The following is a 24,707-nucleotide window of genomic DNA, read 5'->3' as shown; positions in this document are numbered from 1 at the left end:
TCAATAAGCAAAAAAACAGTGCCCCGTCCAAATCTACATAATACTTGATTGAAACAAAGCAGTCATATTAGAGGTCCAGACAATGATGGTCCCTGCATGTCAACAAGATATTATCTCCGTTATCAAACAGACAAATGCTGAGTCTGAAAGCAGACCTGTTGTAAATCTGTGTAGCTAGGTAGTGAATAATAAGCCAATAGTCATGAATTGTTGTTCAGAGCTTGCAGTCAAATCACACGTCAAAACCCAATTGGTTTATGATGATATTAACCAATATGTGCTTATCACTATATCAGCCCAAAATACACCAAGCAGAGTTTGAAAATCAGTCCAATATCCACCAGATTGTTATGACCAACCTGTATAGACCAGTAGGCATTTAAAAGTGAAGACACAAAAAATTTACTTGATGTAATGTTAGATATTCATGTGAGTATGCCTGAAATAAATTATGAAATTTTTCCACACAGTTTCTAATCTACATTATCTGATTCACAAATAACACTGTTAAATAAACGTCTTTCTTTTATACATGTTTTTTTTTTGTTCCAGAAGATGCTCAAGCACAAGATGTCATAGCATTTTGCAGACTTCTTAACTTAAAACTATACTTTCAGGACACTACTTCTGATGGTTCAACTGTTGATACATTCAAATGCCACAAATTCACCTTTGTCCCACCTATGTATCCCTGTGTGAGTCTTTTTCAAAATAGTGTACTCAAAGATTTACACTTTACTTCAAGTATGACTCATACAAGGCCTAACAATCCCTCAAAGTCTGATATGTTAACCTTACAGGAACTTTCCAATGATAAAAATTTGGTAATCATTTCTGCGGATAAAGGTGGTGAGGTGGTTGTCATGAATTGGGCACAATATGATGCTGAGGCTCAAAGACAACTAGATGATGGAAGATATTATACCAAAATGCCCCTTGATCCAACACCCATGGTAAAACAACAAATTGAAAAATTTTTGGAATCAGCATTAGAGAATGGTATTACAGAAAATACTAAATATAATCTTACAGTGTCAGATCCAAACAGTCAGTATATATACTTTTTACCAAAGATCCACAAAGACCTTTACAATCCTCCAGGTAGACCCATCATGGCTGGCAAATGTTCTTTGACTGAACCACTGTCAGATTTTCAACCTCAATATCTTAAACCATTATTGAGATGGGTTAGATCTAAACTCCAAGATACCACGGAATTCTTGGATATAATAAATGATATGCAAATTGAGGATCATTGGTTGTTATGTACATTAGATGTCTGTGCATTATATACAAATACACCGCACTGGGCTGGGCTTTATGCCATTGAATACTGGCTACAAAAATCAGATTTATATAAACCTGGCTTCAACACTTTCCTTATTTGTCAGACAGAAGACGTTCTCACCAAGAATGTTTTCTTCTATAGGTTCATACTAGGCTATCTGCCCTAGGGCATTTATAAGACTAACCAGAGTGTGTTTGGCTTTCGCCACCCATTTTAAATTAATTTTGCTATGCCCTTTTTCGAGGTTAGTATACTGTGCCTCTGCCTAACAGTGACACAGAAGTGATACCCGGGGTAAACCTACGATCTCCCATCCACTCATCAAGATTCCTCTTGAAGAGAGTCAATGAAGGACTCTGCCTAACCTGGACTGGGATTTTATTCCAGAGTGAAGAGAGCCTCTGGGTTATGAATCTGTCCCTCCAACATGTCCTATTTATTTCAGTGCTGAGGTTCAAGTCTCTCGAGCACGTAGCTTGATGGGATTTGGATTTTCTGAGGTGCAGCATGTCCATTAATTCCGGGTTAGACATGGCTTTATACGTCAGGCACAGATTGCCTCTGAGCAGGCGGTATGCCACTGAGTAGAGCTGGAGTTTCTTTAACCGGGCAGCATATGGCATCTGTTTGAGCCTTATGATCCTCTTGGTGAGGTACTTTTGGGGTCTTTCCAGTTGCTGCAGGTGTCTGGTAAGGTACATCCCAAAAGGGGCATTGTACTCAATTATGGGCCTGATGAGGGATGAGTAAAGAGGCACGATGACCTCCCCTGATCTAGATGTGAATCGCTTCATGATTAGGTGGGCTATATAAAATGTTTTTCTAACCACTTTGGCCACGTGGTTGTCAAATGAGAGATTGCTATCAACTTGGGTCCCCAGGTCCCTAATTACTTCTTCTGTACTTAATGGATTACCACCTATGTGGTAATTTGTGGGCACTTTGTTTTTGCCAAAGGGGATGACTATACACTTTTTGGCGTTTAGCTTGAGGCCATGGCTCTGGCACCAGTTGTCTGTTTCTATGAGGCCCTTTTGGAGGATGCTTGTGTCGGCTGGAGAGTCGATTATGGTGCCCAGTTTGCAGTCATCTGCAAACTTAGTCAGCCACAGTCCTTCCATGTTGGCCTGTACCTCCGAGAAATATATACCGAACAAGAGAGGTCCCAGGACTGAGCCTTGGGGATGGCCACTTGTAACTGGTTTGGAGTCTGACATGGCTCCAGCAATTCTAACCATGTGGGTTCTGTCCTTGAGCCAGTTTGCAACCCATCTAGTGACATAGGGGTTTATATTTAAGCTGGTGAGCTTATCTATAATGCCCGAGTGGGGTATTGTATCGAAGGCTTTTGCGAGGTCCAGGTAGGCTGTGTGGACCACCTTCCCCTCGTCAATGGTCTTGGTGACTGTTTCAAAGAAATCAACCAGGTTTAAGAGGCAGGATCTGCCCTTAACAAAGCCGAACTGGGTAGGATCCAGTGTCTGTAGGTCCCCAATATCTTTATTTATGAGGTCCATGATGATCCTTTCCATAGCTTTGCAGACCAAGCTAGTCAGGCTTATGGGGCGATAGTTTCCAGGATCCGTTGAGGCACCACCTTTGTGGAGAGGGACCACTGTTGCTTTACGCCACTCTTTGGGTACATATCCTGTAGTAAGGCTGAGATTGAACAGTAGTTTTATGTTTGGGTTTAGCTCTTCTTGGAGTTCATGTAGGACGCAGCCCAGGACACTGTCTGGTCCCATTGATGCTGTGTTTTTTGCTTTGGAGAGGGCAGCTCTTACCTGAGCATCTGAGATGTCAGGGGGGCAGCACTCTGCTGGGATAAATATTTGCCCTTTTGGTGGGGGGGGGGGGGGGAGTTTGCGCTGAACCAGTCAGCTAGGATGTTGGCAATGTCTGTGGGTTCGGTGTATTTTTTGTCATTTTGGACTAATTCTGAACATATCTGGGAATTCCCACCCAGGTTCCTAACATAACTAAAGAAAGCCTTGTCATTATCCTTAGTGTCCTGTGCAATTTTTCTCTCGAAGCTGGCCTTAGACGATTTTATGAGTGCCTGTAGTTTTTTGGAAACGTTTTTTGGAACGTAGTTTATGGCCAACAATGTTACCTTCAGGTACGAGGTACTGCAATGGGAGCATCCTTTGCCCCCATATATGCAGATCTGTACATGGCTTACATAGAGGAACAGATTATTTATGATGTTTCATATAATATCTACTTGGGGGAAATCGATATATGGCGCAGGTATTTGGATGATTGCTGGATGGTGTGGAGGTCTGATGTTGAATAACACATGGAATTTGTGGGGTATCTCAATAACAAGTGGGGCTTACAATTTACAATTAATCATCATTCACACAGAATTACTTATTTGGATGTAGTTATATATAGGAATGATGACAATACCCTACAAAATGAAATATTTTGTAAATATCCAGAATATAACACCTTACTCCACGCATCCAGCTTTCATCCAGCCCATATTACCAAAAACATTCCCAAGTCTCAATTTATTAGGATGAAATGTATCTGTTCAGACGAAAACACTTTTGAATTTTTTCGCAAAGATCTGGTTCAAAGGTTTCAAGAAAGAGGTTATAGCATGGGCCATGTACAAACAGCAAGTAATTATGCCACCAATTTGGACAAAGGTGACCTTCTTAAATACAAACACAAACCACAAAATAAAAACAATATTTTACGGTTCACCACTACATATGGTAGGAACACTAACAGGCTTAATGATGCCATCAGAAGACACTGGAATATACTTTTAGCAGACAATTTTCTGTCACAACATTTAGCTGACACATGTCAGTTTTCATTTAGAAAAGGGAAGAACTTGGGATCTTACTTATAGGTTCATAGGTTTATAGGTTCATACTAGGCTATCTGCCCAAGGGCATTTATAAGCCTAGCCCATAGTTATGTGGCTTTCGCCACCCCTTTAGTTTGAATAAAAACTATGCCTATCATTTTTCTGTGCCTCTGTCAAGCAGTGACACTGAAGTAATCCCTGGGGTATATCTGCGATCTCCCATCCATTGGTCAAGATTCCTCTTGAACAAGGCCAGCGAGGTGCTCTGCCTTACTTCACTCATTATAAGCATCATCATCAATTTACACATCAACATATGATCCAGACTACCATCTCTGGGGACAAGTTAGTGGGTCGCATGCCATGCGGCCACTGCAGCCACTGTAAACGTGTTGAAGACCAAACAATTTTCCAGCAGTAACTGTAGTACGGTATTTGACATCAGGTTTTATGCAAATTGTATCACAGACTGGATCATATACTTGGCCACCTGCAGCTGCCATGCATTTTATATAGGACAGACATCCAGACCCCTCAGGCTATGCATTTCTGAACATCGAAGTAATATTAAATGCAAAAGAATGAGTAATGCCCTATATAAAGACACTTTAAAACACACCACAGCAACATTTCCTTTTACTATTATTGATAGAATATCAAATAGTAGAAGAAATAAAACTGGATGGCACACCAAACTAAATGCCAAAGAGAAAAAGTGGATTGTAAAGTAAGGTGGACTGTTCCAGCCTGGTTTGAATGAATATTTATGAGCTCACCAATCAGAATTTTTGATCGACTTTTTGAATTTATATATAAGGAGTACAAGATGTTATCCAGTTTTAACACTGATGAAGGCTAGGTCAGGTCCTTAGCCAAAACCGGTCTGATATTCATTGTATCTCAATAAATTCCAAACACATTTCACAGTTGCTGGCTCTTATTTTTGGTCAATTCATGGTGTGTTGATCCGTGAAATCACTTCCGTGCAGAGGACCTTTTTTTAGATACAAACAATGTCACAAGCAAAGAATTCTGAAGTTTTCATTGCAATTGTAACCTTTAAACATGCATTCATGGACGTTATGCAGTTTAAGACCATGGCGGGTCTATTATAGTTTATTCTAGTTATGTCATGCTGCAGTAGGATATATATGACAAAAATAGAAGATGTTCATTTGTATGAGAACATAAATTATAGAACTATCAAGTAATCAGATCTTCATATATCTACATTACTAGTAAATTCTGTTTTTATTGATTTATTCTGCACCATGAATTTATTACACAAGGGCAAAAATAATTAGTTCTCAGATATCTTTGCATTAATATGCAAGACTACTTTCATTTCAGAATTTCATTAAAAATGACTGGTGTCAGAAACTTATGATTTATTGCTTGGAGCTATGCTTTTCTTCAATGGTGGTTAAAAAAATAAGTAGATAATATTTGAAAATGAAACAGAAATGAGGTAATATTGCTTTTCTGGTTCTGCCTCTCATGTTGTAGGCCAGGAGCAAGCAAATCCCTGCCCAGTGCCAAACAGTTGGACTCAGTTACATTTTTGCTTGACACCCAAGTAAGATCCAGCAAAGAGAACTGTCTTATCAGTGACCCTATAGCCTTAATGTTTTTTTTTTTACTTTTTGACTGGATTTCTGGCAAACACAAACAACAAAAATACTCATTATATTTAAACTATTGATACATGAATATGTATGTCTATATATATATATATATATATATATATATATATATATATATATATGGATCTAATTCTAAACACTGTAATTTCACAATACTGAAGGCCAGAATATTGAGAAGAGAATCATAAAACTGAAAACCCTGAACCATGTAAATTCCCAGGGCAAGTAAACACTTGACCAACATAACGTCAAAACAAACCGCACTATCTAAAACCCACCTAGGTGGAGGGGGGGGGCTGCACCCCCCCACAAACACCCTAACTATATATACTGACTCCAGAATTGTACTACTGTGGAGAAATTGCTAATTCCCTACGTTGGGCAAGTGTTTACTTGCCCTGAGAAAACATCAGAATTTTCAGTTTTGTGATTCTCATCTTGATGTTCTGGTCTTCAGTATTGTGGAATTATGGTATTTAGAAGTATATATACATATACATGTATGTGTGTGTACACACACACACACACATATACACACACACACACACACACACACACACACACACACACACACACACACACACACACACTCACTCACACACACACATACACACACACACACATATATATATATATATAGATATAGATATATATAGATATATATAAACTTACATTTATATATATATATATATATATATATATATATATATATATATATACACATATATCTTCTTCTTCTTCTTCTTTCGGCTGCTCCCATTAGGGGTCGCCACAGCAGATCATCTGTTTACATTTCTTCCTGTCCTCTGCATCTTGCTCTGTCACACCAACCACCTGCATGTCCTCTCTCACCACATCCATAAACCTTATCTTAGGCCTTCCTCTTTTCCTGTTACCTGGCAGCTTCATCCTTAGCATCTTTTTCCCAATATACTCTGCATCCCTCCTCAGCACATGTCCAAACCAACGTAATCTTGCCTCTCTGGCTTTGTCTCCAAACCTTCCAACTTGGGCTGACCCTCTAATATACTTATTCCTAATCCTGTCCACCCTCGTCACACCCAGTGCAAATCTTAACATCTTTAACTCTGCCACGTCCAGCTCTGACTCCCGCCTTTTTGTCAATGCCACTATCTCCAACCCATATAAAATAGCTGGTATCACTACCCACTTGTAGACCTTCCCTTTCACTCTTACTGGTATTTATCTGTCAAAAATCACTCCTGACACTCTTCTCCACCCACTCTATCCTGCCTGTACTTTCTTCTTCACCTCTCTTCCACACTCACCATTACTCTGAACTGTTGATCCCAATTATTTAAACTCATCCACCTTTGCTACCTCTACTCCCTGCATCCTCACCATTCCTCTATCATCCCTCTCATTCACACACATATATTCTGTCTTGGTCCTGCTGACCTTTATTCCTCTTCTCTCTAGAGCATATTTCCACCTCTCCAGGGTCTCCTCCACCTGTTCCCACTCTCACTAAAGATCACAATGTCATCTGCAAACATCATAGTCCACAGGGACTCCTGTCTGATCTCGTCTGTCAACCGGTCCATCATCATTGCAAATAAGTAAGGGTTCAGAGCTGATACTTGATGTAATCCCACCTAAACCTTAAACGCATCCGTCACTCCCACCGCAGACCTCACCACTGTCACACTACCCTCGTACATATCCTGTGTCACTCTTACATAGTTCTCTGCCACTCCCAACTTCCTCATACAATACACAACTCCTCTCTAGGCACCCTGTCATATACACAACTCCTCTCTAGGCACCCTGTCATATGCTTTCTCTAAGTCCACAAAGACACAATGCAACTCATTCTGACCTTCTCTATACTTCTCCATCAACACTCTCCGAGCAAACATCGCATCTGTAGTGCTCTTTCCTGGCATGAAAACATACTGCTGATCACTAATCATCACCTCCCTTCTTAACCTAGCTTCCACTACTCTTCCCATAACTTCATGATGTGACTGATCAGTTTAATCCCTCTGTAGTTACTACAGCTCTGCACATCACCCTTATTCTTAAAAATCAGTACCAAAACACTTTTTCTCCATTCCTCAGGCATTCCTCTCACTTTCCAAGACTTCAGTAAACAATCTAGTTAAAAACTCCACTGCCATTTCACCTAAACACCCCCATGCTTCCACAGGTATGCCATCTGGACCAACAGCCTTTCCATTCTTCATCTTCTTCATAGCTATCCTTACTTCCTCCTTGCTAATCCACTGCACTTCATGATTCACTATCCGCACATCATTCAACCTTCTCTCCCTCTCATTCTCTTCATTCATCAGCCCCTCAAAGTACTCTTTCCATCTAGTCAACACACTCTCCTCACTTGTGAGTACTTTTCCCTCATTATCCTTTATCACCCTTACCTGCTGCACATCATTACTAGCTCGGTCCCTCCTTTCATACAACTCTTCATACGCCTTACCCTTAGCCTTCGCCACCTCTCTCTTTGCCATGCACCTCATCTCCTTATACTCCTGTCTACTTTCTTCATCTCTTTGACAATTCCACTTCTTCTTCCCCCACCTCTTTCTCTGTATACTCTCCTGTACTTCTTCATTCCACCACCAGGTCTCCTTGTCCTCCTTCCTCTTTCCAGATGTCACACCAAGTACCTTTCTAGCCATCTCTCTTACTAGCTCTGCTGTAGTTACCCAGCTATTCAGTAACTCTTCACTGCCACCCAGTGCCTGTCTTAACTCTTCCCTGAACTTCACCTCATAATTACCCTTTTTAAGTTTCTACCATTTGAACCTTGGTGCTACTCTCACACTCCTCCTCCTCTTCTTGATCACCAATGGCATCCTACAAACCACCATCCTATGCTGCCTAACTACACTTTCCTCTGCCACCACTTTACAGTCTCCAATCTCCTTCAGACTGGCCCTTCTACATAATATATAATCCACCTGTATGCATCTTCCTCCACTCTTGTATGTCACCCTATGCTCCTCCCTCTTGTTAAAATACGTATTCACCACAGCCATGTCCATCCTCTTCACAAAATCCACTACCATCTGACCTTCTGCATTCCTTTGCTTAACACCATACCTACCCATCACTTCCTCATCCCCTCTGTTCCCTTCACCAACATGCCCACTGAAATCTGCTCCAGTCACCACTCTCTCACCCTTGGGTACGGTCATCACCACTTCATCCAACTCACTCCAAAATTTTTCTTTCTCATCCATTGCACACCCAAGTTGTGGAGCATATGCACTAACAACATTCATCATTACACCATCAATTTCCAGCTTCATAAACATCACTCTATCCGACACGCTTTTCACCTCTAAAACACTCTTAGCATACTGTTCCTTCAGGATAACCCCTACGCCATTTCTCCTCCCATCCACACCATGATAAAACAATTTGAACCCGCCTCCGATACACATAGCTTTGCTCCCCTTCCATCTGGTCTCTTGCACAGACAATATACCAATCTTCCTTCTGTCCATCATATCGGCTAGCTCTCTCCCTATACCAGTCATACTGACAACATTCAAAGTTCCGACACTCACTACCACAGTCCTAGCCTTTACCTGCCTTCAGGCATGCCTTCCCCCTCTTCTCCTCCTTTGGCCAAGAGTAGCCCAATTTCCGCCAGCACCCTGTTGGCCAACAGTACTGGTGGCGGTCGTTGTTAACCCGGGCCTCGACCGATCCGGTATGTATATCTGTACTGTTCTCTGCATGTATGATTTAGCAAAATTTTACACCGGATGCCCTTCCTGATGCAACCTTCCCCATTTATCCAGGCTTGGGACTGGCACAAAGAAATGCACTGGCTTGTGCATCTCCAGTGGCTGGGTTTTATATATATATATATATATATATATATATATATATATATATATATGTGTGTGTGTGTGTGTGTGTGCGTGTGTATATTACATTTATATATATATATATATATATATATATATATATATATATATATAGATATGGGTCTACTGTTTCTTATCAAAAGATCATTCTTTCGAAAAGAAAAATTTCATGCCCATTTAAGCGAAAGTGCACTTGAAAGTACACTTTCGCGATTACTGGTTCAACGAATATATACACACACATACACACACACACACACATATACAGATATATATATATATATATATATATATATATATATATATATATAGGTCTACTTCTAAATTTTGAACTGTTAAAAATGTTGAATTTCTTATGGTCAAAACCATAAGATCAAAGTTTTGAAACTTCGAACCATTTAAATAGAGATCGCTGTACAGTGTGGAATGGTATATTTACCTGTTTCCTCACTGTAGTGCAATCTCAGAGTTGGTATATTTAATTAGCAGGGGTAGTGGGGGTGCATGCCCCCCCACACTGCAAAAATGTTAAAAAAAAAAGATTTTTTTTGTTTTTATTTATTTTTTTTTATTTAAATTTCAAAGTTTCAAAACTTCGACCTTATGTGTGTGTGTGTGTGTATGTATCTTGGAGGAGTTAAAGTGACTGAAACTCCCAAATGACAATAACTGTTTAGGTGACAGACTTTGGCCCACAGGTGTGTGATATAGGCAATCCATGGGTTAGGGAAATATGCCCATTCCCCTGGGATTCTGCATTCTCAGAGCTGGTATATAATTAGCAGGGGGGAGGCACAAAAACAATGTTGCTGTTTCTGAATGTCCCATGGGTAATCCTGAGGGCATGTGTAGTAGCATGTTGATGTTTGCATGTTGACATTAGTTACATTGATGTTTGACAAAATAAATAATTGACTGAAGAACACCAGACAAATAACTTTTACTACATGCAAAGCTTTCGGGAGGTACCCTTCATCAGTACAAACCTCTCGAAAGAAAGGTACCTCACGAAAGCTCTGCACGTAATAAAAGTTTTTTGGCTAGCATTCTTCAGTTGGTTATTTATTTTGTCAAGCATTAATCATATTTATTTTGTCTTATTATTCGTTATTATAACTGTGACCTGGTTCACTGTTGTTTGGATTGTCTTTTTTGTTTTTTTGTTACACTGATGTTTGGACATTTCTATAATTTTCAGCATACATACACACACACACACACACACATATTTCTAAGAATCACAAAGTATTAGATCTACTTGGCACTTGAACATCTTCTAGCATCATTAGTCACTATTTTTTGCATTCTGTTCAAAAAATGTTTCTTACCCTTTTTATGGACACTTTCAGAGCTATATTCCGAAAGACTTGCTATCCATGTAAGTGACTAACTCTGGTGTAAGTCTGGTTTATAGACAGGCCTTTCACTTATGCAAGTCAGTTACACCGAAAGCAAGACTTTTGGAATCTGACCACCATGGTACTCATCACCTAAAATTGCAAAAAGGTACAATAACTTCTTGCACCAATATTTCTGTTTTCGATTTCCCTTACTGCCCTAACTGCTAAGACAGAATGAAGCACACAGTATAAGTGGATTGTCAGATAATCTTGTGGCTTCATCAAAGCCATGACCAAATAAAGTTTGTTCAGGATCTCACATCATTTAGTCTTATCATTTTTCAGTTTTTAGCACTAGGTGCAACATCTCTTTTCAGAGATGATACAGGAGCTTTCCTCAGCTTAACTGACTTAAAAGTGAAGACAAAATAAACAAAGCCTGCATCTGCGGGATAAAGCCTGACTCCTTCATGCTACTTACCCAGTGTGGATTCTAGAAGACATGAGAAGCCACCCAGTGAGACAGTTCAGAGAACTGATAGACAAAGTATACATCCTTAAGAACTAGTAGCAGTACTAACTAGATATACAAGCAATGCTTCATAAAACTAATGATTTCTACATTGCCCAGTGGTAGATATACACATCCATGAATACAATGCATTCTTGCAATGGGACAGTGTATTAACATGAAGATTAACTTATTATAGCCTGTTTTTTTCTGCTTCATCCTGCCTGTACCACTGTCTACAGCTAAATCAGTGAAAATTATTATTATTATTTTTTACTATGCTGGACAATATGAAATAGTATTCTGAAGTACACTACTCATTCACAACATGCACACCAACGGATGTGCAGTCTGCGTGAGAAACATAAGACAACGGACTGGTGGTGCTGCGGTAGCGTTGTCGCCTCACAGTAAGACGTCCTGTTCGATTCTCAGCTAGAGCGTCTTCTGTGTGGAGACATGCGTGAATGGGCGTACCTTCGTTGAAGGTTGTGCGTCAGGGCTGGCAACTCGGCACGTAAAAAATCTACTGCCAATCATTAGCAGACCGGAGTTCCACTGTGGTGACCCCTAACTGGGAAAAGCCGAAAGACACAACAACTACCAGTTTCTTGTTTAAATTTCAAATTAAATCAAGCAGGAATGATTCATTTCTGTTATTTAAGTATGCAGACATTCTGGAAGGAAACTAGCATGGGTGTTGAATGTACTTAAACCTGGAATTATTTACAATTTCTTTTGAAGAAAGTCTGATATTTTTACTTTTGACCATTATCAGAATCAATCTGTTTCACTGCTTATTCTTTCCATCAAAGGTTTGTTTTACCCCTACAGTAAACAGAAGTAAATTTTCTTTCTTTGAGGTGAAGCTGACTTTGTACAAAGCAGAGAGAGAGAGAGAGAAATGACACAGCCCTTTTTATGGTTCACAATTCAGTCTTGGAAAAAACAAGTTCCTTCTAATTAATCAGCTTATGCAAGATTTAACATAAAGATTAAGTTTACTGAAGCTCGCTTTGTGACTGCCACTTTGTGTTCTGCAATGCAGCAAGAGGAAATGGAGATGCAGTGACCATAAGTAGTCACAGATACCACACAATGCCTAAAACAAGTAACGAGAGCAGGAAGAAGCAGTCATGAGAAAATATATATTCTGCTTCTTATATGTTTGTGGATCTCTGTGTAATAATACACAATGAATTAATGCTTCTTTTAGAAAGGCAAAAAGCAGTCAAAATAAAGTAATTTAACTTCTGTTATTATCAAAGAAAAGATTTGTCAACTATAAAACTATGCTTAAGGAGGCATTGATTTTCTGATCTCATTAAGATTACTGACCGGACACAAATGCTGTCCTGTTTGTCACATGCCAGTATAGAGTAGTCACAGATCGTAACTTTTCAGACAGGAACATGGCACTTAGTTGGTACAAAAGGAGGCGATTTTTAATAGGCATGCCATTAGTACAATATCGTAAAGGGTAGCAGGCAGCAAAGGTTTGTTTTTCTGTTTCTGGGAAATCTAGAAAAAATATGAGATCTGTAGATCATGAATTGGTTTTAACACCCTGCATCCCTCTTATTTAGTGCTTGAATACGGTCTCAGAAAATTTCCCAAAGAGGTGTTTATAACAGTTTTATACTAAATTAACACAGAAAGTATAAGTAAGGAGGGTAAACATGACTGGCCTTAAAGAGATATTGTGTTGCAATGTACATTATTAAAGACAAATAAGGATATTTCATCCAGGAATGAGGAGGTCATAACATCCCTATACTCCTCCCTTATCAGACTCATTATGGAGTACAATGCCCCCTTCAGCATGCACTTTGCCAAGTACATGCAGTAGCTGGAGAGACCACACAGGTTCCTGACCAGGAAAATACAGGGTCTCAAACACCTATCCTATACAGATAGCCAAAAATCCCTGTTCCTCTACTCAATCTTGTACAGATTACTCACAGGTGACTTGTGTCTGGCATACAAGGCCATCTCAGACCCAGCCTTGATGGAGTTGCTGCATATCCATAAGTCAAACTCCACACCCGTAATCCACACTCAAGGCTTAAACCTGGTCTGTGACATTAACAGAACTTGTTGGCAGGATAGATTTGTGTCCCAAAGACTCCCCCATCTGTGAAATAGACTCCCTTTCCATGTCAAGCAGAGTAGCTCTCTAGAAGAACCTGGATGACTGGATGGGAAACAGAAAATACACCCCTGGGATCCCACCTGTGTCCCCGCTGGACAGAATAGGTGCTGGTTTTCAGGAAACATGGGCGAAATTCTTAGCTAGGCTTATAAAGGCCTCCGGCCCAATAACCTAGTATCATCCTATGAACAACGACATTTACATCTTGGTGATGTAAAATTCTTCACATGTTAAATATTGTATCTTATTATTAACAAACTATAAGTGACATTCCTGTATGATGTTATTACAGTTTTAAAAGGCCTTTCACAGAGACTTAAGAAAATGGAAGATGGCAGTGAAGCCATACAATAAATTATGGCTGCTGGAAGTGGTTTAGTTGAAGGCAGACAGAAATGTACATGGACTGGAGAGGAAAAGATAAAAATAAAAGTTAGGGGGAGCTAGAACTGTTACCACTGGACACCAGAAGAGATATGATATTGGTGAACAAGTTCATGTCAGAGAGATGTGAAGGGGCCATCCTGAACAGGAAGGATCAAGAAAGAAGGAAAGGCACAGATAGCAGATTAGAAAACCTAACTCCTCCATGGATCTCCAAGAGTATCGCTTTATCAAAAGGACTGCAGACTAACAGAATGAACTACCAGAATGTGTAGGGAAGAAATCTTCAGACAAATTCAACAGAACACTGAAAAGGCAGGAAAATTTTAAGGAGAAAGTAAAGATAGAAAGGGGTGGTAAGGATAGAGGGTAAGTCAAATGCTAAATTCGCTTAAAGGGAAGAGTAGAGAGCTTTACTGTCTCATTCTGTCATTGAGTAAATATAATGGCAAACTTGACAGTTTTGAGAATCAATACATTTAGAATTATATCACTTTGAAGTCTTCGTGTTTAAGTGTTGGCTAACAAATATGTGAACATGGCAAGCTAACATGCATACTTAGGAAACATACATATATCGCAATTGCTTATCCAATCTCTCTTCCCAATCCTTTCTAACCTCCTCTGATTGATTCTTATAGTTATCAAGCAATTTTTTATATGCTCTACTAATTATCCCTTTTTAACAGCAGCTTCTGTTCCACATTCTACTAAAAACTCTACCAGTGCTGGTCTTTCTCTTTGCATATACTCTAATATCAATCCTTGATAGGTAAGGCAATCTCTAGCCTGCAGTCCAAATAAATTCTTGGCCTCTTCCTATTCTATTACTTTCCCCTCTCTAATTATTTGCTCCCAGTACCTAGGTTCATTTGCCAGTTTTCTACAGTAAATTCCAGCCCCCTCTTGCCTATTGTCTGTATCCATAATTCAGTCATCCCTATTGGCAGAATCTCCTTTCTCCATTCCCGTGTTGGCTTGGTTCTCAGGATACTTTCTGCTACTTTATGATTATAATATTCTGTATGGCTACTATTATTCTTCTTAAGGACCTGCATCCAAAATCCCAGTCTTTCCTTGTTTCTTGAGCTTCACCCTGTTTTGTCATCATCCTTTTCCACTTTGAATTATACATTTCAGCTTTTGAATATACATGAGCTTCTTTGATATTATTTTGTGTTCATAGGTTCATAGGCTGGTACTAGGCTATCAGCCCTAGGGCCTATACAAGCCTAGCCATAACAATTCCCTGGATATTTCTTCCCACAATATTTACTTCCCTGGACCCCTGTCTAGCAGGGCGACTGACATGATCCCCGGGGTGAATTTCCTATCTCCCATCCAATCATCAAGGTTCCTTTTGAAGAGGGCCACGGAGGCGCTCTGCTTGACATGTATGGGCAGTCTATTCCAGAGTATGGGGAGTCTCTGGGTCAGGAACCTATCCCTCCAGCATGTTTTGTTCATTGTGATGACAAGGATTAGATCCCAGGAGTGTGTGGCTCTGAGGGATTGGATTTCTTTAAGTGGAGCATGTCCAACAGTGCAGGGTTTGACATGGCCTTGTATGTTAAGCAGAGATCGCCTCTGAGTAGACAATATGCCACAGAGTACAGCTGGAGTTTTTTTAGATGGTCAGCATATGATATCTGCTTTAGGCCTGTTATTCTTTTAGTGAGATATTTCTGCGGCCTTTCCAGCTGTTGCAGATGTCTTGTGAGGTACATACCAAATGGGGCGTTATCCTCTATAGTGGGTCTAATGAGGGATGAGTACAGTGGGACAATGATCTCCTTTTTCCTGGATGAGGGGGTTATTCGATGGGTCTGTAATTTTTAGTTTAGGGGTAGTGGTGGGTAATCTCTGTGTGATTCTAACCACCATTACTACAGTTTTACCTTTCAGTTCTTTAGTAGCCAGAGATTTTTTTTTAAGGTGCTCATCTACGGTTTTAAACCTAGGAAAGACAGTCCTTGGAGAAAACTGCTAAAACTCTTTCTAAACACAGTACCTTCTGCTGAGATATATCACCACTATGGAAAATAAGGAATTGCTGTCTGAGATAATCCAAGAGAAAGTATGTTCTCTTACTTGAAGTCCACTTGCAGCATCTAGCCATTTTACATGAGATAAAGGTGTCTGCACTATTCTGTCAGTAGACTGATCACTACACAGAGGACACTTTTGGTAGGATACGGTACTTTTCTGTAATAAACCACTCTACAGAAAGAAGCAATATAACTTATGGTTTACAGGCATGAACTTGATAGATAATGACGCTAATAGGCTATTGTAAACCAAAGAGTTAAAAGAATTTTTCAAATGATGGCAGAGATATATTCAGATATTGCCATGTACTCTTCTGGAAGCTAATGGAAGATTACAATGAAGTGAAGGAACAAGGTATTCTGTGTTCAGTGTGCAGAAAAAGTACTGTACTTCACCAGCCACTGAAGTGTGAGGAGTTTTCTGCTTTTTTAATTAAAAATTATTAAAGCTTTGCAAAGGTAAGAATGGGGAACATCACTTAATCACTTTTAATACTTAAATGTGATTATACTATAAATCATCAGTAAATCTGGACAGCACCTGTACAAAGACATTTTTCTTAAATCGTCTGCAAAGCTGATAATATTAACACTGGAACTGAAAGAAATGTTTTTGTCTGGCAGCTGGGCTGTATAATTTACAATTACTGTTCCTGATATCAGCATTATGAAACCAGATAATATGGGAAATAAGTGTAGGTGCATTAGTTAACTAAAGTAAACAGATATTCAAGTTATAGATCCAGGAAAAATAACACTGCTGCCTAATACCACAAACCTAATGGCAACATAATTTACTAGTTGCTGTCTGGTAATCTCCAAGGTAGTCCACCTTTACCTTAGAGAGTACCATATTTATTTTTATTTAACATTTGTTTACTGGGAAAGTCTGACTTGGAACTAAGCCAATTTTCAGTGAAGGCCCAGGGAGAAATGCTCCAAATGCATATTTTTGTGACATGGGATGAAACCAGAGCACCTGGAGGAAGCCCACATGAAAGCAGGGATAATATGCAGACTCCACACAGAAGGCACCTCAGCCAAGGATCGAACCGGAGAAGAACCTCTTGCTGTGAGGCAACAATGCTACCGCTGCACCACTGCACCATCCGTAGATATATATATATATATATATATATATATATACATATATATATATATATATATATATATATATATATATATATATATATATATATATATATATATATATATATATATATATATATATATATATACATATATATATATATATATATATATATAGTCCGTGTGTGTATGCTATGCACAGTGCTTGCTGAAGAATAAGGTAAACAAATAACATCTAATTAGTAACAAAGTAAGAAGCAAAATTATTTTCCCATTTTTGTAAGCATTCTAATACTCATTTTCATTTTATAGGATGATAGCGGTGAGGTTTCTAAAGTCTATCTCCCTAATAGCAAGGCAAAATTAGATAAAAACAAAATATCTTACACAGTTTAACACTCTAAATAATTGATTTTCATGATAAACATTGTAATGCATGTTTACTTGCTTTATAAAGACAGTGCAATATAATTTTCTGAATTAATTAACTTTTCTCTTGCCTTAAGACTGATGTATGGAATCTTTCTGTATTACATTCTGCTCAGCTCTTGCTAGCTGCTGAGCCAGGTAACTACTGCAGACTTTTGTATCCCATATCCTTTAAAGATTGACCCCTTCCCAATTAGTAGGGTAAGTATCAAGCAATAACAAAGACTGACACATGCACTAATGTATATATTACCTGACTATCATTCCAAACAAAATAATTATGATAGTCTGCCTTAAGAATTCTTTCAGCAATGTTTGCCTTACTACCTCCTCAAGAAAGCAGTCGTCAAGCTCCCATCTGTGTAAAATCTACTTCATTCTATTTACCCAAGCCATCTACCCATAATTTCTTTCCATTTTTTTATTTCATTATGAATACTAAAAGAGCTTTAATCACCTTTTTTGCAGGAAATGAAAGTAAAATCCTCACAGGGTTATGACTAACCCCCCTCCCCGTTTTGTACAGCAATGAAAGATTATTTTTTATGAATTTTACATTTTTATTGGCAAGGACAGCCCTTGAAAATGATCTTGTACTTTCAGCCTCATGATGGCCATCATGATGAACCAAACTCACAATGACGCACTACTTAAATTAGTGTATTTGCTACTATGTTTCTACACTAGCTGCAACAATATGAGACTCTTGACTTCTGGAAAGATATGCTGTGCATATGCAAATTAGCACATCATACTGCAGTGCATAAACAACTAAGTGATTCCTGAAGAAATAACTTGGTTTTGACAACTCAGTATGCTTGGCTAAAATATGTAAATCACTACCTGAAAGCTTTCAAGACGTCATTTTGTGGGTCAGACCACAGAGAAAAACTTGTACAGACAAGTGAAACTTAACATCTTAAACAAAAGACTATTTCTTTTCATAGAATAAACTGCAACTTTGCCATGTAGTCTACTAAAGGAAAGGAAATTCAAGGTGAAACAGAAATGATAGTGAACATGTCTAACGCATTTTAAGAGCTTCTGTTTTCTGTGCAGTCTCTATTAACGGAAATAACTTTAAAATTTCCAGCCTTTACAGGAAAACACCAATTTTTCATATTTTCAAATGTAAGAACATTTCTGTAAAGCAGGACTTTCCACTCTTCTCTATCATCTATCATTTGTAGTTCTGCTTATTCCAGGATTGCCGGTTGACTGTCCTGGCTGTTTGGCCTATCTTTTACACCTAGACTACAAACTAATATACTTAATTGTCTGCAGTTTCTTTTCAGATTCCAGAGCTGTCACTCTGCTCATTCTTGCTGCATTAACTAGATTTTATCTGAACTGATAATACACATAATTTTACATATTGTTCACTTTTTGTTAACATATCTGGACTTCAGTTTTTATTTCAGCAGTTTTTTTTTCAACAGTTGTTTTATAAATCTAAATTTGAAAACAATTTTCTGTAAGTTTGAGTTTTCAGTCCTGTATCATTTATCACATTTTGCCAGTTGATTATTTTATACTTGAAAGGACAGAGCTTTTCATTTTTCAAAGTAAATGCCAGAAGACCATGTTAAGGTCTCCACTGTCTTCTGGCATTTACTTAGCTTTTTTTTTTACTATGTAACTTCAGTTCTTATACATTTGTCTTTCTTACTTAACATTGTTTTTCAAGGCAGGTATTTGAGCATATTCCTTATATTCTTCTTTCCTCACTCCTACTCTGTTACTTTCTTTCTTCATTCTAGTTTCCTGTTTCCCCATTTTTTTCTGTCTAGTCTAAGGGCTATACATTTTCTTAGGGCTGTCTTTTCTATCCTACTAACTGCTTTTCATTTTCTTTTCCTCTATTTTTAGTGTCTAATTTTATAGTCTCCACTTTTCTGCACTTTTCTTTTTGGACTATGTTGCTTATGCTTTACAAGGTTTGTTTGCTGGGGGTTTCTTAATTGTGCACTTTGATTACCTGTTTTGACATTTATGACCTACCTGTGTCATCTAACTCACTACAGGTCCACTACAAAGTATCAGTTTATGTTTTTCTCTGATCTACTGATTAAGCCTCTTTCGGCAGTCTTCTTTATGCCTGCTGAAGTTAGGTTTTATTTGCAGTTACTTAAACTCGTATGTCACTTGTTTAACCAGTCTTAATGTTTCTAACTAGACACTGTCTGTTACTTCATACAAATTGCTTTTCTGGGTATATTCCTGGAATTACCTGTATTTACTCCATTTTTTTGCAGTCCCTTCTACTCTCCTGCAATGGCTTTGGGTTTTCTTATCCTTTTTCTTTGGTAAAATGATTTGAATCATTGAGACCTGCAATGTCGAGTCCCAGAATGTGGAGACTAAATTACTGAAAATGCAGACTTACTTATAAAGTTCAAGACTGACATTTCTCAGAATATTCCCTTTACTCCATGTTCTGGCAATGTCAGTGTTGGGTATTTAAGTTTGCGGAAATCCCATCACACACATTGGGGGTGCAGTTGGGTTTAACCCCTACAAAAACAAGTTTAAGGAAGAAGAGTGATGTTTAGTATTCACGTTTCTCTTGTATTTTCAGTTTGTTTTTCCTGCAATTCAGGATTTGAAACTGTGTGTCCTGACATTTCAGTATGAAGCTTTGTTTTGTCCTTCTTGCTCATACTTCCACGTCTGCATTTATTCTCCTTTTTCCTTGCTTTCCTTTGACATAGTCTGCATTGTCCATTTTTTCTTATGGCTAAACAAGCCACACATATGCTATAACATATGCACTTTACTAACTCTTCGCCCTTTTCACTCCAGCTATTGCTTTCCAGATTTTTAATCCCTAGCATATTTTACAAAAGTATAGGTGCAGTTGGTGGAAGTGAGTTGCTGTGGGCTTTTCTGGGTGCTTCCCCTGGGGGACCATTGGCCTTATAGTTGCTACTTGCGATGAAATGTCCAAAGAACATCATTCCTCTCTTCTTTGTGTAATTCCCAAAGCCTTTCTTTTCCATCATAGGTAAGTGAATTGGAAGCATCCAACAGTGGCTCCTTTTAGGATACTGTACTCTAATATGAGGTTATTCTGTCATTTCAGATTCGCAATGTGTCCTCAACCTCACATTTATTACTGAAATCTGTCATGATGATAACATTGGCCAGCATTTGGTAGCCTCTATTCAACAAGTGGTCTTCAGTGATCAGTGCCTTATACATGGTAGGATCGACAGTGTGGTAGATATAGGTCATGGCTCTTGGTTTCAGATGACATAGGTTCTCACTTGGATGATCAACTCCTCCAAACATGCCCTAGCTGCAGGAATAAACTGTAGGCTTATTTTCATCTGTCATCTATTCATCTGTGTGACAATTTTCCTACAAGTCTTTACTGACTTCCTCCTCAGTTTAGTACATTTTTTTAACCCATCTGCTGGCTGAATATCACCCTTGTTATCTGTTGTTTGGCTCGTGGGAGTGAGAACCGTCATCCAATTATTCGTTCCCCTGTAAGTCAAGAGCCAGTTGCAGAGCTGTCATCCAGGTAGACATTGTCTGTCTCTCTCTCGTCCCAAAGAAGCTCTTAGTAACCACTCAGCATCTTATGGGAGGCACTATACCTGCTAGCCCTTAAAGCACAAGAATTTAAGTTTCATCAAGAGACTGTCCCCTGACCTATGCTGTTACACCACAGCATCATGTCTCTCAGACATAGATTACACAAGAAACATTGCATGAGCCATGAACTGACTTGCAGCTCTGCTCCTTTGGACTGGGTAAAGGTTGAAGTATCATTGACAGTGGGTAGGTCTATGAAGTAACAGACTTGAACTGGGTGAGCATTACATGATGTACCAGTTGGATATCTCTTGTAAGAACACAACTGTATTAGTCCATAGAAAGAAGGGGAGAGAGAGAGTGAGATGTCAGAAGTGGCTAAACAACCAGCCATGCCTTTCGTGAGATGAGTAAGTTGTGCAGCCAGGCCTACCTCATCACTTACACAGTTTTATTATATCACTAAAGACAGATGGCTGGTCAGATTCTAGCATGACTGCATCTATCAGATATACTTTAGACTCTATGTGCACTTCTGTGGTCACTGGAAAAACCTGTTCTATCTCTTATGTGGTGTTTATTATTACCAGTTATGATAAGCTCTTAACTGTGACATCAGGTACATACTTCATGACATGTGGCAACATGGAACCATGTGCTAGGTTTATCTACTTGTCAGATAGGACTGGGGTATTTCCATCGGCCTTGTATCCATGACACACTGTTAAAGCTCTGCTGCAGAATCCTTCTGGGCCAACATAGTTATAAAAGTATTACTAGAAAAATGGAACTCAGCTAACTGGCAGGTACCACATCTTTCTCACACCCCTGCTGCCATTCGTAATTGCAAACAATGCAAAGATGGAAAAAAATATAATGGTTTGCTCTGTTATTTCAGCACTAAAATAGCTTCTTCATTTTAACAAGTATTAGATTTTGTCTATGCTTCACTAGGACATGGGTTATTTTCAGAAGGGTTATTCTCTTTCTTCAAAGGATACAGACCATAACAAAAACACTTCAGATGACAATATGGATAGCCTATTATACAAGTAGGAATTAGCACTGAATACTCAAAAGAAAATGCTGCCCAGCATGCTACAGAAGGGCAAAAAGGATGTTGATAATGTACTATAGCCAGTCCACCGCTTAACTAAGGTTTTATATTAAGAGAGATGCAATGTTTTCAGAAGAGCTACAGCTCTGCTAAATTTTTCCTTCAGGAAACTGTCCCAGCAGGCAAGATATTTAAGTACTGTCATTTGTTTCTCCATGTATTTATTCTTTCATTTTTCAGTTATTCACTTAATCTTTTTCATGGTCACAGGCAAACTGGAGCATATACCAACATTCAGAGTGTGTGCACGAATTACCTACCCTCTCACGTGTTCGCGTGTGTGTGGGTGAGCACACAGACACACACACACACACGCACACACACGCACACACACACACACACACACACACACACACACACACACACACACACAGGCACACACACACACACACACACACACATACACACACACACACACACACACACACACACACACACACACACACACACACCATTGGGTAACTCTAGAATGTGGGTGGAAACCAAAGCACGCAGCAAAAACAAATGCAGACAAAAGGAAAGCATGCAGACTCCAACATAAAATTCACCTCAGGCAAGAACCAAACTAGCGAACAAAGGCTGGGAAGCAGCAACACCAACCACTGTGCAACCCCCTTTTTATTAACAACTGTTAGTTGAGCTGGTAGTATCATATTACCTAAAAAGCTGAAACATATGAAAGTTGACCTTTAGGAATATTTTTCTTCTAGCTATGATGTAGAAAGAACAGTAGTAGACTAGAAATATTATTCTGACTTTTAATATGAGATTATAGTACCATACAACAGGACATCTCATTCTCGCAACTAGAGTATGCGACACAATATTAGACCGAGTTTAATATAACTGACTAACCCTAACCAGTGTCAATTTTACGTTACAGTATTTTAAGATTTCTAAGAACAGTTTAGAATGTGTTTATTTAAAGTAGACTATTGACTATGCAACAATATCTATATGGTAAATGCAAAAAAGCTGGAAATACAAGACAATGCTACTCATTCATCACTGACCTCAGTAATCTTGCATCAAACACTGTTTCCACATCCTGCAGAACAGATGGTAGGTATTTCAAAGCAGCAACCTGTTGCAGAAACAAAAGACAAGTAACAGCATATTTATTTTTTTCACGTTTGCACATCATTTCCAATTAAACTAAATAGCATCTTTCCAGGACCTTGTTATGGTTAGTTAGGACAGTGCCAATTAAAATATTAGAGCTCATTTATTTTTTACACTCTTTCAGACAGCCAGATGTTTTCTCAGTCCATTCAGAACAAGAAATGTTACCAAGGGAATATATTGTTCTAATATAATTTATTATTTGTTTCTGAGAGCACCAGTTTAAGGACATGAAATGTGCCAGATTATGCAACTTTTCAACAGTCTCATTTTGGATGCATTTGTATTAAAATATTATATGCAGCAACCCTAACAAACACCTGTAATACTGCCATTCAGAGTTGTTTGCAGCCATCTTGCAAAGATGTCAAGTTGTAATTCTGATCCAATCCCTTCTAGCTCTTCAATTGCAGCTAACTGTAGTTACTCACTATAAAATAAGACAGTCATGCATGAATGTGTCTAGACATACTATCTCATTAACATACCTTGCATCTACTATTGTAGAACATATGCTAAGTTCCAAGAATGGAACTTCAGTGCATTTGCCACACCAATATATGTATATAACCATAACATTAACAAGCTTTACAATAAAAAGGAGAGAATTTGACCCAAAGTAAGAAGAGTAATTCCCAAGAATGCTAGAGCCCTTGTCACTAAAATAAATAAACAACTCAGGAGCTTAATAAAATCCACCAAGGCCAGGTTTGAGGTTAAAATTGCTACTCATGCCAAAGAAAATCACAAGACTTTTTTAGTTATGTACATAATCTCAAAAGCACAATGCAGCAATGCACTGAGTTGATTGTGAATGACATTAAATGACAAAAAAAAAAACTGAGGGTAATGCTACTCAATGCCAGAAGTCTAAACCTCAAAATGCACGCACTCGAGGCACTCCTCAGTATGGAGAAAATCGATATATGTGCAGTAACAGAAACCTGGTTTAAGGCTCCAGAGAGCACCCCAGCACTACCATGCTGCCACAGAACCCAAACCGAAATACAAAAGGTGGGGGCGTATCCATATTCATCAAGGATACCCACACCTCCAGGTTAGTGGCACACCACGATGCTTCAGAGATTATCCACATGCAACTAACAATGGGCAAAACTGCAATTCAAATTGTAGCTTGCTACAGATCACCCACCATGTTCCAGGACCCCCATTCCGCGTTTCTGGAAACACTGGGAAACATAAAGGTCCTACCAAACACCCTAATATTGGGTGATTTCAATTACCCAAACATTAACTGGAAGAACTACTCAAGTACTAACTCCCTTGCCCAACTTTTACTAGAATTTCTAAACTCAAACGCCCTGGGTCAACTGGTCAACACTCCCACCACAGGTGACAA

General features: G+C 38.8%; 1 protein-coding gene across 1 annotated transcript in view; it reads right to left on the bottom strand.

Moving 5' to 3' along the window:
- DOCK2 (dedicator of cytokinesis 2) overlaps nucleotides 1-24,707 on the bottom strand; it is a 4,134,711-nt gene that overhangs the window by 2,770,393 nt on the left and 1,339,611 nt on the right. Inside the window, exon 24 of the mRNA XM_044069535.1 lies at nucleotides 23,239-23,309. Coding sequence (XP_043925470.1) covers nucleotides 23,239-23,309 — 71 coding nt within the window. The remainder of the gene's footprint in view (nucleotides 1-23,238; nucleotides 23,310-24,707) is intronic.

The sequence above is a fragment of the Protopterus annectens genome, chromosome 4.part0 (genome assembly GCF_019279795.1).
Source record: "Protopterus annectens isolate FY-2018-M chromosome 4.part0, PAN1.0, whole genome shotgun sequence".
Classification (NCBI taxonomy): Eukaryota; Metazoa; Chordata; order Ceratodontiformes; family Protopteridae; genus Protopterus; species Protopterus annectens.
The sequence above is the reverse complement of the archived record's forward strand: the minus strand, read 5'-3'. Positions and strand labels throughout refer to the sequence as shown.